At 47.7% G+C, this 18,627-nt stretch overlaps 2 protein-coding genes across 3 annotated transcripts; one reads left to right on the forward strand and one right to left on the reverse strand.

Annotated features, from left to right (window-relative positions):
- Positions 1 to 72: 72 nt before the first annotated feature.
- On the reverse strand, positions 73 to 8,042 carry CG15824 (uncharacterized protein). 2 transcript variants are annotated; one of them, NM_001298626.1, is made up of 15 exons: positions 7,809 to 8,042; positions 7,623 to 7,747; positions 7,343 to 7,553; positions 7,157 to 7,289; positions 6,953 to 7,086; positions 6,266 to 6,892; positions 5,997 to 6,198; positions 5,561 to 5,940; positions 4,949 to 5,505; positions 4,549 to 4,848; positions 3,875 to 4,486; positions 2,766 to 3,815; positions 1,739 to 2,700; positions 1,293 to 1,674; positions 73 to 1,235 (listed from the first exon to the last, which is right to left on the reverse strand). In NM_001298626.1, the coding sequence occupies exons 1-15, from the start codon at positions 7,951 to 7,953 to the stop codon at positions 1,182 to 1,184; spliced, it is 5,874 nt and encodes a 1,957-aa protein (NP_001285555.1). In that variant the 5' UTR covers positions 7,954 to 8,042; the 3' UTR covers positions 73 to 1,181. The 2 variants fall into 2 exon arrangements, with proteins under 2 accessions (NP_001285555.1, NP_608555.2); NM_134711.2 differs by having other exon boundaries at positions 1,082 to 1,235.
- ninaA (neither inactivation nor afterpotential A) lies at positions 203 to 1,171 on the forward strand. The gene is made up of 2 exons (NM_057308.4): positions 203 to 772; positions 871 to 1,171. Exons 1-2 carry the CDS (start codon positions 263 to 265, stop codon positions 1,072 to 1,074), a joined length of 714 nt encoding a protein of 237 aa, NP_476656.1. The 5' UTR covers positions 203 to 262; the 3' UTR covers positions 1,075 to 1,171.
- Positions 8,043 to 18,627: the final 10,585 nt, after the last annotated feature.

Consider the following 18,627-nt stretch of genomic DNA (forward strand, 5'->3'; position numbering starts at 1 on the left):
TTTGAAGTTTTAGTTATTAACATAGTTGAGCCAAACATTACGTTTGCCATTAAACCGAACAAGATGTTTGCTGCCGGGTGCTGAAATCGATGTCTGCAGAGGGTATGCCATCATCATGCGGTGCTTGCACTTAACCTGAAACTTTTGTGGCTTCCGTTTCCAGGCCCGCGACCCAGAATTGACTTTCTACTCGTATAGTTTCCACAGTCCAGTCTTCGTTTCAGTTACGTGTATTTCATCAGCGCGTTAGGTCCGTAAAATCATGAAGTCATTGCTCAATCGGATAATCCTGTGCAGCGCCTTTCTGGCCGTGGCCAGTGGTCTGAGCTTCACGGTCACGTCTCGGATCTACATGGATGTGAAGCACAACAAGAAGCCGGTGGGCAGGATCACGTTTGGACTGTTCGGGAAGCTGGCTCCCAAGACGGTGGCCAACTTCCGGCACATTTGCTTGCGCGGCATCAACGGGACCAGCTACGTGGGCTCGCGATTCCATCGCGTGGTGGACCGCTTTCTCGTCCAAGGCGGCGACATTGTGAACGGCGACGGAACTGGCTCCATTAGCATCTATGGGGACTACTTTCCGGACGAGGATAAGGCTCTGGCGGTGGAGCACAACAGACCCGGTTACTTGGGCATGGCCAATCGGGGCCCGGACACCAATGGCTGCCAGTTTTATGTGACCACCGTGGGCGCCAAGTGGCTGGACGGAAAGCACACCGTTTTCGGCAAGGTGCTGGAGGGAATGGACACCATCTATGCCATTGAGGATGTGAGTATTCAAGCAAACCGGAACCACAATCGTGGCTTAAACGCATAGCCACCACACAGAAATGTAAGAAACTTTTTCTGACACATTTTTCGTTCCAGGTAAAAACCGATACGGATGACTTCCCCGTGGAACCCGTGGTGATCTCCAACTGCGGCGAGATACCCACGGAGCAGTTCGAGTTCTACCCGGACGACTTCAACATCCTCGGATGGATCAAGGCGGCTGGTCTGCCCGTGACCAGCTCCTTCTGCGTTCTGCTCATTTTCCACTACTTCTTCCGCCAGCTCAACATGTACTGCTGAGGACTTTGGAGTATAAGCTTTATTACTGCACATAAGACTAAGAAGCCCCCATACACTCCGAATGGAATGAAACCCACAATAAATGCATACAAATCTTAAGGACTTCACTAGGATACGAGCACGGCCTTCAGTAGGATGGGAAGAGTCGGTCCCATGTGCAACTGTGGGATACGTGTTAGCATTTAAGGATTAGCTCAGCTTATGTCAGTGTAACTTACATCGATGAAGAGGTAGTCCTCCACGTGCTGATCCTTCTTGTAGAACCGCGACTCCGGCTTAAAGAGCCCAACCATGGTCACGTCCACTCCGGAATAGTTGGACAAGCAGCCTGAGAAGATCTTGGCCAGCGTGAAGTGGTGCTTGTGGTCTGGATAAACGGAACGGTTCAGGCTGTTGTAGTATTCCTCGATTAGGCGTCGGTCCTTGGGCGCCAGATCCCGCTGGTGCTGGACCATAGTGTCCAGGTCAAAGGAGTGGGCGTGCTTCACCTTGGGATCCTGCTCCGCGTCCATCAGTCGCTCCATCATATTCCTGTACTTTTTCTTAAAATACTCCAGTGCCGTGCACTTCTCAGCCCAGAAGGAGAACTTTTTGTCGGAGCTTAGGGATATTGATATTATTTGAGTTTCTTATAAATTAAAATGCATCAGATTATACTACTTACTGCTTGGCATCCGTGACATTGAAGTCCACATATAAGCCCGGAATCCTGACGGCCGTGCGTGCTGCTGCAATGAGTTTGCCGGGTCCGAAGAAGTGCAGCTTTAGCTGGAAGCGCCGCACGGAGTTCCTGGCCATGGAACCCAGGTCAAGGACGTAACCGTGCTGCTCGCACGGAATGGGTTGGACGGTGAAGTGCTTCACCATAGCCGACTGTTTGAGTCCCGGTGAATTGTGCATCTTTTGGTAGGTTTGATGGACCTGCTGGTGCAGCTTGTACAACTCCTGATTTGAGCGGAGTCGCTTTAGGTACCGCTCCGCCAGGATCAGTTGCCTCAGGACGGTGGCATGGGGCAGCTCCTGGTTGTTGTTCACCATCACGTAGGTGTGGACCATGCGGAAGAGTTGAAAATCGTGCGCTTCCTTCCGCTCGGAGGACATTTCGGACTCGCTGGCGGAGAGCAAAGAGAAATCCTCGGTGATGGATGGTTTTTCCTCCACTTGGTTCTCCTCCTCGCCATCCGCGCGTTTCGGCTCTTCATCGACCTCCGTGATGGAGCGAAATATCTCGTAGTGATAAATCTTTTGCAGCATCCGGTACTCCTCCTCCACCTCCAAGGGATCCATAGGCGCAGAAGGCAGTGGAGAAGCCATTTCCAGCATGGGCATAACGCCCTGCCCCCTCAGATGAAAGTAGCTGGAGTCGCTGTTGTTGATCATCGCTCCGAAGGAATGGCGGAAGCTCTCGCTGAAACCGAGAATGCCCTTCACACGTATCTGATTCGCTCCGAGTGGCTCCAGCTGCATAATATCACTGGTCACCAGCTTGCAGTACCCGTCCACCAGACGCTTCTCGCGGGCCTGCTCCTTGCTGCCCGGGGCCTTCACCTCGACGACAACCAACTGGAGCGGATACCTGCTCAAGTTGTTGACACGCAGCGTGGTATCGAAGGTCTCGTACCAGGGCTAGTATTTAGATAAATGTATTGACATAATCTTTTCTAATGGTTTCCAATAGTTAGTATACCCACCTTAATGCCCATGTAGATGCTCTCCTTGTGGAACTTTATCTTCTGCGGCAGATTGACCAGTGTAACGGTGAATCGCTGAGTACGTCCGCCCAGGATGACCAACTCAAAGACGGCCCGCATCTCGTGGTTCCGCCGGATGTGCGGCAGATGGAGCTTGCACTCCAAATCCATGTGATCGACAACGCCTCTCTTCTCGTAGAAATAGATGAAGCGACTCGAGAAGCAATACTCCGAAGAAGGCTCCGACCACTGATCGCTGGAATCGATGTGCAAGCGATTAAGAATGTCCGATATGGTTTCCCGCACCACACTTGTCGAGCTCTGATCGCTGTCCTCCAGGTCGTCGGTGGGATCCTTTGGCGGGAATAGCAATGGCTTGTGCCTCAAGTCCATATCGTTGATGACGTCGTCCAGGAGATCCAGAATAAAATCGCCCTCCTCCTCAAATCGACGAAACTGGCAGCGACACTCCTGGTATCTCTTTGTCATATTTGGCTGGTCCTCGCAGCTGAAGTCGTACTCCAGCATCCGCAGAATCTCGGAGAGAATTTCACCAGCTATGCCATTCGGGTCATCCTCGTCGCCTATGTACACCTCGGTGGTCTCCAGCCTCTTCCACTTGAACTCGGCTGGCATACAGCCTTGGTTGACCAGATTGATGATGCTGTCGTAGGCCTCGCCGCGATCGAAGAGGACGAGATCGGGTTGCAGGATCACCACATCCGGCACCATTATGGCCAGCCGTAGGGGAAGGGATTTGAGCTGCTTTCCCAGCGCCATAACCATGATCCTTCCTTCGATTTGGCGGCAATATTGGTTCTTCAGGCCACCTCTGTTGAGAATCACAAAGATCTCCTTACGCTCCAAGTCATTCATGCTAATCCTAATCTCTTTTTCGTAGGTGTCTTCGTAGAACTCCTTAATTCTGAATGGACCGGTCACCTGGAGTGTGACCTCAGCGATTGGCAACGAACAGGGATTAAACAGTACTGGCGTCTCCACATAGGATCGTTCCTTCAGTGGCTCACAGCGCTTGTAGTTAAAGTTTAGCTTGGGGTATAAATAATAATAAATTAAACTATATATATGAATCCTAATGAAATGCTAACCTGCTTTGGGATCCAATGCAGTTGACAGTCCACAAAGTCGGCGGAAGTCCTAATCCTTATGATGTGCTTGCGTTGCGGGTACTTTTGGTCGATGACCTGCAGCAGGAAGTCGCCGGTGGCGTGTCCCTCCACATACGAGCTGGCCAGGATGTCCAGTTGACTCTCGCAACTGGGCGACAAGTAGATGTTCTTCGGTTCCATGTCGAATCGGGATGTTAGGGCGTTGGTGGCACAGCCCGATGTCACATTGGCCTCCGGTCCATAGGAATTTAGTCGGATTATCAGGACGCGATAAGCGCGACGACCCTTGTTGATCACTCGTACTGGAAAGCGGTGGTGGTAAATGCTCTCCTGGAACTGCTCCTTAGTATCGGTGTACAGCAATCCCGCATCGAATCCCTTGCGGATATCGGGCTCAAAGTAGAGGGGCACCCCCTCCACCAGAAAGGTGATGGGCAGCATCATCACATTATCGAACTGAAGGTCGATGTACAGAGTGTTCTGGTACAAATCGGGATCGGTGAACACCGACACCAGGGTGGTGTACATGCTCTGTCCCGTGGAAGCCAGGGCTCCTCCCCTCGACGTCAGATACTGGAATTCTATATCTTTCTAACAGACGAAATTGGAAAGGAAGTCAGATGTGAGGTGTATATATATCCAAGTAACCTTACCAGCCGCATGCTGAGCTTCGTGAGCGTGGGAGTGTAGTTGTCGATATAGAAGTGGACCACACTTTTCTCGTAGACCTGTAGGCGCTGGTGCACGTACATCGGTGTAATCCGAATCTCGGAAGGCAAAACGTTGGCGAACAGGTGGAAGGCGTATGGTCGTTTGGCGCCCACCACACTGACCAGACCCGATAGCCTGGTGCTGCCCAACGAGCGGAAGGTGACCGCGCACTTGGCAGTGACTTCCGATTCGCCGTCGATGAAGAACTTCCAAATGCCGTCGCGAAAAGTCATGTCGTTGGGCTGTGAAGAGAAAAGTGCAGTTAGTCAGCTGTTTGGATGAGCATTTCACATTCGGCTCAAAGGACCAATGTCCATTTCATCAGGGTTATCCATGACTTACAACCACATCAAAGTGAAGAAAGGCCCCTATGGTTGATCGGTTGGTGAAGTTCATCTCAAAGTCGTAGTCCTCGCCAGCGTATATGATGCGACTGGAGAGGTCAACCATGTTGGACCAAACTATATCGGGCACAACGCAGTTGTACTCAAACCAGAGCTTCGAGCAGAGGAACTCCGACTTGATCATAGCCTTCATAATGGGGTGATCATCGCTGGATTCCAAGGAAGGGCTTGCGACGACAGGACAAATCCGGACGGACAGCGATCGGTGGAAGTAGCCCACCTTGTTGGGCACCAAAAGGATGGTGATGCTGCGCCCGGTGTTTGGACGCAGGTAGATTATCTCATTGTCACAGAACACTTCACGTGGATCGCTGGGGACGGCGTTCCAGTCCATGAAAATGTAATTGTTGTGCTTGGTGAACACGGAGAAGTACTTGGAGTTGAGCAGACCCATCAGCGCCTCTTGGATGACTCGGCGATCGGTCTCTGATTTTTCGAAGATCTTCTGCTTCTTCAGGCTGGTCAGCAGATGGGCGGCCATTTGCGGAATGGGTTCTATGTGAAATGTATGTAGCAAGCAACACATCAAAATCGCAATCCCAAGGCTTACCCATCACTTCCTCCTCGAACTCCGAACTATAGACGGAATCGGTCGACTTCACTGAGTGCACAGACAACAGTTCCGGCTCGGTGATCGTGAGGTGGACTTCTTTAGATTCCTCTAGCTGCTGGCACTGTAGATCCTCGTGCACCTGCTGCAGATGCCGTATGGGATCCCGCACAGTTACGGGCAGCATCTCTGTGGCGCTGCGTATGTTGAGGACTAGCGGAGTTTCCTCGCCATCTTCCGTCGCCTTCACCTGGAGCGTAATGGGCACTGCCAGCGGATTCATGAGGAGCATGTACCGCTTCTGGGGCACCGCAATCGGAATGCTTCCGAACTCCACCAGCTGGGGGAAAGTGCGCAGCTGCACCGGCTGTCCGGCGCCTCTGGGGAAGATTTGTGTGATTAGGGGCTACATTTTCATTACACTTGTAGTAGTTACTTCAGTGAGATCTTGTAGTGGGCTCCATTCTGCACCTTGAAGCGCAAAGTGTTGGTGAACCGAGAGGGCAGCAGCGTGTAAAAGGACAGGTTGAAGATTCCGCGTGTGCACGGCTCCAGAAAGAATCCTTCGGCTGGCGTGATGCGAATTCCGGACCCATCGGGATCCGAGCAATCTGTGTACACAACTTTGGCGGGCACATCTGTGGACATAGGTTCATATTAATGTATTAATGGACAAAACTCATAGCCCAGTAGCTCTAGCATCACCATCAACATTGAGGACCTTGATCTGGGCGCAGTGCTCTTCGCCCAGGTAGATCTTCCGGAAGTCAATCACCTTCGGATGGAACTCCATGTCGACGCCACCGATTGAACCAGAGAGGATGACGTTGTGCGATTCGATGCACTCCTGGGAGTCGGTGAAGCAAAAGGTGGCTCGAGTGCGCTGGAAGTACGGTGGCTCCACGTCGTCCGAAAATGGATTTTCGGGATTATAGTTCGGACGGAAAATCAATCGGATTTCAGCGGACGAAGCGGACCCAATCCTGGCTGGCACTTCGTAGTCGAAGTGCTTGGCCGCATCTGCATCGATCTGAACGTTCTGGACACTCGTGTTCTCCTCGAAGTCGTACAGCAGGACGCTGTGCATGCTGACGGCATCGTCGATCAGTTTGTTGGAGAGAGTGCCATCCATGTCCTGGCTATCGCTACCCATCAACGGCTCGGAGTAGAACTTGCCAGCGACAAAGACTTCGTGGGGCGTCTCATTGCACACGGTTACCGTGCGCACATCTTCTCGTGAAAACTTGGTCATGCCAAAGAGCACACTGCCGATGCTCAAGTGTACACCCATGGACTTGGGCGTGAAGAAGAACATCACCGGTTTGGGGGGCACTGCAATCAGTTGCGATGTTAGCACACAGCCAGGTGAAGGAAGGATTTGGGAATACTCACACACTCCAAACTTGATGTTGAAGAAACCCCTGTAGACGTTCAGTTTTTTCGGCTGTATAACCAGCAGGAGCTTGCCGTAATCCTTCGGCGGCAGGATGTCCTTGTTATTACTGATCTGCAGGCCACGATTGGTGCTGTAACGGTGGGTGTAACATGATCCTGAGCTGGACTAGTCACATGTCTCACATGAATGCATGAACTTACTTTCTGTATCGCACTCGGACAAGATCTTTGGTTGGATTGTAGATGATCATCTCATAGTGCGTCTTGTTGCCGGGCACGCAGCTGGGAAAGGTGATTGTGTCGCTAATCGAGGGATTTTCCAGCTTGTCCAGTACTGAGGAAGAGTACGGCAATGGGATTGGAATCATCGCTACCACACGAGCTTACCAACTATGGGCACTTGGAAGATGATGTTCGGATGGAAGCACTCGACCAGGATGTGGCGTCTGCGATTGATGTCCCGTTTGGAGGAGGCTCTGATCCAGATCTTTACTTCCAGCGATTCGTCAGTGTTCAAGTAACGATGCAGGTCCAGTTCCGGTATCGAAATAGAAGTGTCCTCCGGACTGTCGGTGGTTACATTGATCAAGCGAGGGAACTGCAGACCAGTTCCATTAAAGTCTAAATGGATAATCGCAATGTGGATTCACTGATTTCGCTCACTCACCAGTCCGGTGTTCTTGATATTGAGGGTCAGACCGTAGGTACTGTTGACCCTAAAGCACTTGTTGTGTATCATCATCCGCGGCGTTATGTGCAGCGTGTCCACCATGTTGGAGTACTCACTGTAGTCTGAGGGAGGGCGAAAAAGGAGGACATTGATATAACCACTATCTATAGTCTAAAATCTTACATTCCTTGGCGACGCAGCATTGAAATTGGCGCTTCGCTTTGCTATATCGTACTGGCGGTTTTGCTTGGCGCTCCTTGGCGGGTTTTCCAACGTTTGGTGCTGGCCGATCCGGCTCCTGCGTGGGATTCGTATCCGAATCGGACATTCTGGCATGTAGCGTGTCCCCTAAAACTCAAATATTGTCATAAAATATAATTTCGTTTTAACTTGATAGAAATTCAAAGGCCGGAGCTCACCGCAGTGAGTCTCTGATGTTTTTCTAACAGGGTGGCAACACTTCGGTTCACAACTCACCACAACGTAACGGTTTAGCATTTGAAATTTTATTCAAGCGCAAAAGGCGTTTTAATTGGCATTTTTTTCTATTCCTAATTAAGTTGAAATGCGGTTGGACTTGAATTTGCTGGGTTCTCTTTGTATTCCTTTTTTATTATTTCATCTATATACATCCTAATCAGTTTTCCTCTGGCTGTAGTCGCTTTTCTGGGGCTGCTGTTTTGGCAAAACAATTTCAATTTGGAAAACCCAACGCAGCATGAGCACCACAAAATGTCGAACGTGTTGCAGCCTCTTCTTTTTGCTTGACCTCAACCACAGTTTCATCGCAAAGCCCAAATACACCGAGAGAAAATATAGGTGGAGTCTTGCAAGCAATGGTTAAATATGCAATGGCAAGAAATAGTTACAGTTTAGCTTACATTAAAGATTAAATTATTATTTGTACAAACAAAAAATTCCTAATGTCCTGTAATAGTTAGATCCTCGTAAATCCTATTTTTTTAGCGTGCAAAACCGAAGCAATGCCAACCGCAAAAGCTGCCAATGCACAAGAAAGTCCGGCTGTTTGCCTTATTTATTTGCTGGTCCGTTCGAAGGATACCGCCGCCTGTGCCCGATTCTGCACTTGGCAAAAGGACATTTCGTCCTTTTGTGCAAAATTAATGATATGGCGAGGAGGAAAGACATTTGTGCGGTTGCGATGGCCTCCGCCATCCTATTGCCATTTTTATTGTCAACGGGGCCCCGAAACTTGAGATAAAAATTTGCCGGAAAGCCAAGCGACCGCAAAACCGGACAAAGAAAATTGAAAGAAGGTCCTGTGGATGTGGAATGCGAAATTTGCATGTGTGCTCTGCACTGCCTTGTGGGCGGGTCCAGGCCCACTTGTGTTATCGCCGGCAAAGCGCTTATAAATCACGGCACTTCAGATGCCAGGACCTCCAGCCACCGAGCCACCGGACGCACAGAAGATAGCAAACACATGACCAACGGGATGGCCGAAAATTGCAGCAGCCTTCGGTGGATTGGCAGGCGGTCCGGGATTCGTGGTCCGTGACATGCTACTTTGATGGAAAACAATTGGCAGGACTCAGTGGCAGGACATCGCTCTCATCATGGTTCAGTTGGCTCCTTTATTGAGTACAAATTGGATGCCATAATGATGACAAAGAACCACGAACCAAGAGCCAACGCAGCTTTAAGTGCTCCCCCTCCGTGGATGGCATTTTTATGACATCCAATCCGAGGTCTGCGACTGATTGCTCCACTGCATCCCCGCTGTCCAGCGGCCAAGGACCACCATCTCAAGGATCTGGGGCCCTGGGAAAAGGGGTTTTATTTGTCCGGCTTATGTGCTCCTTACGACTGTAAAGTGGCAATTCTTTAACAATTTATGTTGCCAAACCAAAGTCGAGTGTGTGCTGAAAATGGAAAATCGAGGGGTGGGTTTTCTGGCCAAGGGCTGCAACAGCTGACGCCACACCCCCGCAAACGCCCTACCACACCATACACTGCCCAACCCCCCCTCCATCATGCAGGACGCTTTTTATTTTGTTGGTCCGTCGGCGGCTGTGAAATTTTCGTGAATTTATGAGCACTTGAGAGCAGGCGCCATCGCTAAAGGCAGCCCTATTCCCCCTCACCACTCCCAGCTTTTCTCCAGGGCGACTTTGTTGGCCTAATATAAATTTCAACTTGAACAACAACAGCTACACTTCGAGAAAAGTGTACCTATTTCTGAGCTCATACCCCCAAGCTTTATTTTTAATTCCACACATTTGGGAACACATATCTCAACAGCTATTGAGAAATGAGAAATGTATGTTAAATGATTCAACTTGAATTTGTTTTAAGTGTCTAGTGGATTGGAGGGCATGAAGTTGGGAGCGTGGAGGCAACATTTTAATGCGCCACGCGGTATTTTTTGGGTTTTTTTCTCGCCCCACTCCTAAGTGGCAGCAAACGGGGCAATAAAATGGTCGCCGAATGTTATGAAAGGATTGCGGCAAGTGCGAAGGCTCGTAAATCGTAGGCCAGTAGCCCTTATAAAAATTAGTTTACGTGGCACATAATTTTGCATTAATTCCGCCTTGGAATGGCACTCGAGCAGAGGAGGATGTGACCAGAGCATCGAGGATGGCTTGCCAAAAGGAGCACTTTGCCACATTTTAAAGTGTCTGTCACATAAAGTGCTCACTGGGGGCCACAGAAAACAGAGAGCGAGAAAACAAAATGCAACAAAATATTTTGTTATGCTGCACAGAAAAAAAAACACAGTAAAAACAACACGGGTTCGGAGCAGGCAAACAAAAACAGAAACAAGAGGAAAAACAAATGCTTATAAAATGATAAGTTGCAGCTGGATGAGGACGTGAAGTCAAGTGAAATGCAGCAGCGGCAAGGACGAGCAACGGTCGCAGGACCTCCTCGGGACGAGCGGGGCAGGATTGGCAAAGGACCTGCCATCGACGATGTGTTGCGGAAATATTTTGTGTGAAATTATTGCGGCCAGAGCGGAGACAAGACGGTTGCAGCTAGCGGAGCAGGCAGAGCAGGATACTCGACGTCAAGGATACTCTTAGCTAGAATAAAAAGTTTAAAATATCTTGCCACAGTTGCGGTTTACAGGTCTTAGATTCAGTAAGATACTTTTGCAAAAGACGTGATGTCCAATCGATTGGCTTGCCACAACTCATTTACAATCCAATTTGTATCGCATATCCGCTGCAAGGGAGCGGTGGCGTATGCGTAATATTTGTGACACGCCCCCGACGCCATCTAGCGGCCAGCCACAGCAGCAGCTAATTAGTGTGACAAATTGCTTAGTCAGAGGCAGAGGAGCGAGAATGCGGGCCAAAACCACATCCCTGGTGGCCCGTGGCCAGTAGCCAGTGGCCAGTGGCCAGTGAAATGAAATGAAATGAAAACTCATTAAAAATTTACAACTGATTGACTCACAGAATGCCCAAATGGGCGGCCGGCTATTGCTGTGCCAAAAATTCGTACTGTTCTCGTTCATTTCGGTTTCCAGTGGCCATGGCTAAATGATGCAGACAAACGCATCGAATGGCATATGCCATCCCTGCAACTGGAGCAATTTATGCTAATGCTCGTTAGTGAAATCAAACAGCAACATAGCAACAATTGTGTAAACAACAGGGCCGTAAAGCAAACTACGTACTACCACTACGTGCGAGGCAGCTGCCACTGCCACTGCCACTGCCACTGCAACACTGCAACTGCATCTGTCGGTTGCACAAAATATTGACGCATATATTGGCAGTGACAATTAATCTGCTAATTGCCAATTTAAGCACGTAAACCAAACACAGGCGGTGGCATCGACATGACCAGGGCGTGGCTACCGCATACCCAGTGACATATAGAGTCGGCACACTGCGAGGAAATGGGAGTTAGTTTTAAGCTAAGTTCTAAAATCGTAAGTAAAAATAGAGAAGCTATGTGTAGGCATTCAAGTGATAATAGTTCTTCTACTGCCTTACCTTATTGGTTTGGTTAACTAAACATTCAGGCAACAGGTTTTTCTCCCAGTGTACGGATGGGTAATAGGAACGGCCAATGGTCCGTATCGGGGTCGCCGTTTACGGGCTGCCTGCAGGACGAAAATGGAGGCTATGGACTGCATCTGCAAGTGAATTTGATTTGCAGGCTGATTTATGCGTGCGACGCTCGAGTACTTTTGCGTAATTTGAGCTAATGAAAGTCAACAGAGGCAGTATCAAGGAGGTGGCATGCAGGATGAAGGATGCAGGACGCAGGACGAAGGACGTGGGCAGCTCAAGAGGGGCCACAAGTGCGTATGAATAATCAGGGTTTAAAGCGAGGTCGTAAATAAATTAGTTTTGCTGTTGACACGACAAATTGACGTGGGCGGAGCAGGGAAGCGACTCCGGAAGCCAGCAACCCTATTCCTCCGCTCCGGATGCAGCAGCACAATGGTGATCTAATGAGCACGCACTGCCTCCTGCCTCCTGAATCCTGCCATTGAGCCTTTGAGTCCTGGGCCAGGGAACTTATTTCATTTTTTCGCGCGTAGTTTCCTGCAAAAGTTTCGCCTAGTTTGTCGGAATGGCAATGGGGATGATAGGCGGGGGACTTTCGGGGGCGTGTCTCTTTCGACCCTGTCAACTAAATGCGCTCCATTGTTGGGATTGTTGGCGGCAGGACGAGTTCGTCCTTCTTCATCCGCCATGACGATTGTGTCGCAGCTCATTAAATCTAAGGCAAGACAGCAAAAGGCAAGCCACAAAAATCCTTTGCACTCGCACAAAGAGCTCCATTGTGCCGTCCCGTCCCGTCCAGTCCGCAGCCACATTCAAAATGCCATTAAAAGCATACTAAAATTAATTTGTAGCAATTAGTTGCAAATTGCCAGAAAGCAAGGCGGCCAGCGGCAAAAGGATGAGTGCAGGCGCTTCTGTCCAGAGAAATGGCTCAACATTTTTATGTGTTTTTGCTCATTTAGAGAGCTGTCTATGGCCATGCCGAGCAAAATCATAAAAACCCACTGCCAATTGCTCCAACCGAGCTCCTCCTCTATCTTTTCTTCTGCCGGCGAAGTAGTGGAGCATAAATAAATTCTCTGTTATTTTTGGCAATTATTTTCACATTCGACTACATTCCTGCCCCCCCCAAAAGTGGGTTTTGTGTATCTCTTGTGTCGAACTCATTTGTAATTTGCAGCTATTTGGACCGAGAAATGCTCGTCGCTCCTTAGAGCCTGGGGATATCAGACAGCTATGGTCTGGATGATGGAAAAATGAAAAAAAATATTTGTCTTTAAATGTGTACAAATCCTCTATTCAATTGAAATTGGAATGGTTACAGATTGTAATTTAATTCGATAGCAATTACAATTGCTGGGTATTTGTCATTCGAGTTCCAGTCCGGAATATAATTCCCATTTGTTGCTGTTGCTTTGACTGCGACGCCATTAATTAGCCCCCACCTCCAGGATTTTCCTCCGAATTTCCCCGCCCCCCATGCCACGCCTCCTATTCCCCAAGTCCCCAAGTGCGATTCCCAGCAGCGATAGACATCTCGGTGCCACATTCGTCTTGAGAATGGAAGGGGACTTTGCATGACACATGTTGTCAGCGGGCCCATCATTCTTGCTACACAGAAAAATAATTCAAAATAAAATATAATTAATTTTATGCTTATTCAGATAAGTCTTCAAATATAATATTCTGATGTGCTTCAATTGAAATATAAGTTGTGCCCTACAGAATTTGAACCCATTTCCAACCATCAGCGGTTTTTAATACATATGTATGTATGAATCATGAAAAATCAATAGTTCGCTGCTTTTTGTGTGTGTACCGATGGTTGAGACAACTATTCGCTGCGCTAATTGGAAAATGTCACAATTTATTTTATTTTTATGTTTAATTGGATTCTGCTGAACGGAAAGTTTACTTCGGAGGGATGGGATGCGTCGCCTAGGTACGATGCATGATAATTTTCTTAATTTGTGCGCCTTGATGAGCATCAAAGGCGGGAAAGCGGGAAACGCAGGGGGACAGGGAAGTTGCCTGTGCTAGTGAGAAAAGGAAACTTTTTCCATTTTGCTGATGGCATGCGTACGTGTAAAAGTTTTGCCCACAGCTGCCGGGGGTAGCAATGACAGGGAGGGGTGGGTGCTGCTGCCACAAGGACGACTCTTCAAAGGTGCAAATAAAGTAAATTATTAGATTCTTCTTCTGCAGCTTGTGGATTTCCGCTTCAATTACGGCCGCTGCTCTCGCATAAATTTCACTTGACAAACTTGCTCGTGATAGTTGGCCACCCCGACCTAGAACCCCACCAACCAGCCACCCACACTTCCACTCACATTGACAAATTAAGGACTTCCGCAGGGGGCGACATGTAATTGCTATTAGTTATACCCCAGCCAAGCTTAATGAGAGTGGAGCGAACGTGTAAGCGCAGCACAAGTTGCTTCCCGACAAGCCATTTATTCCTTTTCAGATAAGTTCGGAGTCATCCATAGCATAAAGTGTAGCATCCAAATGCATTCTACTAATCTCCATATCAACATGAATTTCTTGGCCCTATCTATAGGTTCTATAAGCCCCACAATATGTGGTAACATATCCGAGGCGCCCCTAATGAGCGCTTGAAGTTATGTGGTTCCTCTTCAACAGGCAACTTCATATGGATTTGGAATCAAAGGCGGCTTTGGGTATAATTTCTCGGGCACATAAATAAATCACGTTGTCTGCCAGATAAAAAGCTTTATTGGCTTCATTATGGCAACGGCATTCTGTTTGGGCTTAATGAGAAATATATGCTGCACGACGTTGCGTATACGCCGCATAGGCGGTCGTCGCTTGTTGCCGCGTGTCCTTAGCCTTATTTTTTTGTTTTTCGTCGAGGGGTGCGCATAATAAATTTTCATTTTAATGACTTAACGCATAAAAACAAAAACAACGAGAGACCCGACAAGATGATGATGAAGAATGCAGGGTGTTACAGGTGTTGTTGTGGGTCCTTGTTGCTGTTTTTACAACCATTTCTTGAGCTCTGGTTCTCTCTGCTTCATTTGTTACGCATTTTCCCGGCTCGTCCCCCATCGAGCATTCCATCGCCTGGACCCGAGAGGCGTCGCATAAATGTGTTGGCAAAACATTTTTATGATGACGTGCTAAAGGGAACTCTGGGATCTGTATTCTGTATAGTATTCCGGGATCTGGGATCTGGGATGTGAGATGTGCCCACGCGTCGCCTGCGAGCAAAAAGTTAATTAGAAATTATGCTCGAGCTGCGCAGCTCCGAGCTCGAGTATATACGAGTACGAGTGGAGGTGTAATGGCGAACACACAACACCTTTGGGCTTTCGCAATGAGGCTTAAAAATCATACAAACATATAACAAGAGCCATAAACCTCGACGGCGCGGGCATAAAGCTAATGAATGCCACTTTTGATGTGTGTGTGCGTAGCAGAAGCGTGACAAGGCTTAAAAGAAGGTCTCTCAGTCGTCGGTGCATGCGAAAGGATCTCCTAGTATACAACAAAATACTTAGCTATTAGCAACAAAACCGATTTGGTTCAGTTTAGTACAATTTCGATTTCATGCCAGTAGCATTCGAACATCTATCCAGAAGTGGCTACTGAAACAATAAACATCTTTAGGCACTCGAAGGAGAAAAGAAAATTAGGAATTTTCGTTATGGGAGGACATTCGATGCCATGCGAAACGTTGTATCAAATGAAGAGTTTCACATTTTCGCAGTCAATTGTCTTTTATGTGCTTTCGCCGCACTCATTTCACTCCCTCCGAAAATATGTGTACACTCTGTTGTTTTTATAGGGCCAAACATATTTTTCGTTTTTAGCTTTGCATACTTTCCAAGTGTTTTTCATATGCCAGGGTTGTCGAGTGCTTTTGCCGATGTCATATCCTGCTTCTTTGAAATCGCCACAAGCAGCACCATTTTAAAATGTGGCTATCCCCAAATGGTTTTCAAAAAGCCAATGACCCTGCAAACGATTTAATCGTGATGCGTAAACAAACCTGGCAACCCTAGCTAGGTGAGGGTGTGTTTTTAATACATTTTCGCTTCAACATTTCCACAATAACAGGGAGGAGTGGAGTCGAGAAATTACCATGCCGCTTATCAACACACTCACATCGGCATGAGCATCGTTTTGCTCGATGGCACTTTGGGGAGCAACTATGCAGCGCGTTCGCTGTGACAGTGACTAATAAAAGTACACACACACACACGCTGGCAGCAGATCCTGGCATTCCCACAAAAGCAATATAATAGTCAAGCTGCCTCTCCCTCCCACCCTCCCTCCTTTGTAATATGCCATATTTTCCGCTTTCTTTTTGCACCGTTTTCATTTGTTACTAAAATCATAAACAAATGTTGGTGCAGAGTTGCGCGCTATCTCGCATATGGAATAAAAATGGCACACACAAACACGGCCAGCAAATAAACTGCTCGTAAAGCAAAAAAAAAAAAAAAAAACAGAAGTGGAAAAAATCAAAAGTAGGGGGAGATAGAGAAAACCCAAATGTTGCGAAAAACAAGTAGAACTGTGTGCTTGTGGAACTCGACGAAGGGCATACCTAGTACTTATCTTCCTAAAAATCCAACTCGAAGGACCAAGAACATAGAGAATAGAGAAGTTCCCTGACATTATTTACGAATTATTTCGTTTCATGGTTTCTTCAAATAGAGCATTGCCTCGAGTCCAAGAAATACTCATTGTTAAAAGGCATGAGTCGCTGAATCTGTGGGTTTCGAGAGGTTTTCCGACTGCAGAGTCGGCTGGAGTGGTGGGGACTCCAAGGGGTAGCGACTTAATCTCCATCTAAACGCAATGGAGTCGTAATAACAACAGAAAACAAATAAAAAACCGAGACCTACGGAGCAGACACACAGGATATCAGCGAATACATATGCATGATCTGTACGGTTGTGTGTAGTACATATGGTCGCATTCATAGTTTACTTTTTTCCACTTCATTTTATACCACCACCCTCACTTTTCCTCTGCGGCGGCAGGAAGCGTAGGAAAAATGGCAATTTGGTGTTCTTTTTTTCATTTTGCTCATTTCTCTTTTATTTCGAATGTTGACTGACTCCCTGACTCACTCGCTTTTGCGTCGTTACAAGCTCCTTTTTCTTTTTGCCAAGGATGTGCGGCTGTGTGTGCGGCTGATTAGCCCACTTGGGTGCCATTGGAGTGCTTCATTTGATCCTTGGCCGCAGTTCTAACAGCCTCAACCCTCCTCGCTTCCTGTTCGTGTCCATGTCCATGTCCTTGTGCCACCAACATTGTACACACACGTGTCCGCTTGTCCCGCTTAGGTGTAGTTCCTTTTGCCATTCGCCATCTTGTCTCCTGCACTTCTCACTGGCCACAAATATGAGTGTGTTCCGAACAGGAGAAAAAAACTGGAATAGCTGCAAAATCAAGCAATATGCGTAGCATCGATGACCTACAAAAGACCTATCTCATATGTCTATCACTTTTATTATATGGTATGGAAATCTCAAAGCCTGTCTGTATGCTTTGTAATATTTTTTCCATCTATAAGTCTGAGGTCTTGAGTCCTGTGCATCCTGTACAGCGTTTTCAGCGGTCTCTCTAACCGAATTGCTTGAACTTTCCTTGTTGCTTACACGCTGCCAGTTACATGGAGTATTGTACATTATTGTGTTGTTGTCTCGCCTCATTTGTGTCCTGCCTCATCCTCATGCACATTTTCGTCCTTGCTACCATGTCTTTGTGGTCATTTCCAGTTCCTCCCTTGCCCCAAGGCCCGCGTGACCAAGAAATGACAGGACGAATAAAGAAATTCCCGCAAAACTGCTGGCTGAGGAACAATGAATTTGCCAGGGTATCGAATGCTTCGACAACAGCCATCCACCCACTCGAATCCTCGGAGCAGTCGTCCTAATTTGGTCATTACCCAGGTTGATGGGATCGTAAAGTGGGGCTGTGCGTCTGTTTGGTCCTTTTCATGCTGTTTCTGACAGGGTAGGGACAATTTTCAGGTCATTTAATTCAAAAGTCATATGTTGTCGTAATTGAAATCCGCAGGGCGGAAGGCAGGAGCTCAAACGGCAGCAGAAGCAGAAACAGAAACAGAAACAGAAGTCCACTGAATTGCATAATTTGATTAAAATATTACGGCGTATTTATTCTTGGGCCCGTTTTCACTTTTCTGCCCAAATCGAATATTTCATGCGAACCGCTCGAAATATTTTCCAGCGGTTGACCCCAAGGGAAAATCTGATGGGGAGGAAGGCGGAAAAGGGCAACCATTGCTGACTCGGAAAATGGCGGCGGAGATATGTACAAGCAGACAACCAAAAAGTAGTTTGGTGTAAATTTACATTTTATATTAAAGTGACGCAGCTGTCGTTTCGGTTTTTGCTCCGAGCAAAATGAGTTTTTAAGCGCTTTCCCTCCTCATGTGTGGGTGTGTGTGTGTGTGTGTGTGTGAAACCGCAGAAATCAAGGCAAAGGACAACATTTCTGGGTGGATTCCTATTTGAAGGATGGCATCTAATTTACCTACTCATTCGGCGCCCGAACATCATTATCAAGGACTTCTGTGCTGCCTTTTCTACCGATTACAAATTTTTGTGTGGCTGCAACTAATTAGTGGCTGCACCTGCTCATCACCGCGTCCCGCAAAACCCTTTGGTCCTTTGGCTCGGGCCATTAATAATGCTTTCGCATCTCCGCGTTGGCCACGTCATCGGATATCGCCGACTGCCCCTTTTGCGAAGGAGACTCCGTGTCATCTGGTCGCCGTCTCATTTTTTAAACCGCTCGGTCTGCGAAAACCCCAAGCCAAACAAGCTGATAAAGTTAAAAGCAGCCACATGAGTGAGTTTGCTTACACGCGAAACTATGATCGTTAATCAAAATGCATGTAATTATCCAAATCGATTAATTCATTGATTAAGCATATGGTTTAAAGCATATTCATACTTACAAGTTAAATAGTTTTAAACCATAATCTATACAATCTGCTTCCTATTTCTCGCAGT

Source organism: Drosophila melanogaster, chromosome 2L (genome assembly GCF_000001215.4).
Source record: "Drosophila melanogaster chromosome 2L".
NCBI classification, from domain to species: domain Eukaryota; kingdom Metazoa; phylum Arthropoda; class Insecta; order Diptera; family Drosophilidae; genus Drosophila; species Drosophila melanogaster.

Excerpts from the sequence above, each read along its gene's own strand:
- ninaA (NM_057308.4), top strand. The coding sequence starts at position 263 with ATGAAGTCATTGCTCAATCGGATAATCCTGTGCAGCGCCTTTCTGGCC. Across the intron at positions 773-870 it reads CCATCTATGCCATTGAGGAT|GTAAAAACCGATACGGATGA; the intron begins GTGAGTATTCAA and ends TTTTCGTTCCAG.
- CG15824 (NM_001298626.1), bottom strand. The coding sequence starts at position 7,953 with ATGTCCGATTCGGATACGAATCCCACGCAGGAGCCGGATCGGCCAGCA. Across the intron at positions 5,941-5,996 it reads CACTACAAGATCTCACTGAA|AGGCGCCGGACAGCCGGTGC; the intron begins GTAACTACTACA and ends AATCTTCCCCAG. Across the intron at positions 5,506-5,560 it reads GTTCGAGGAGGAAGTGATGG|AACCCATTCCGCAAATGGCC; the intron begins GTAAGCCTTGGG and ends CATTTCACATAG.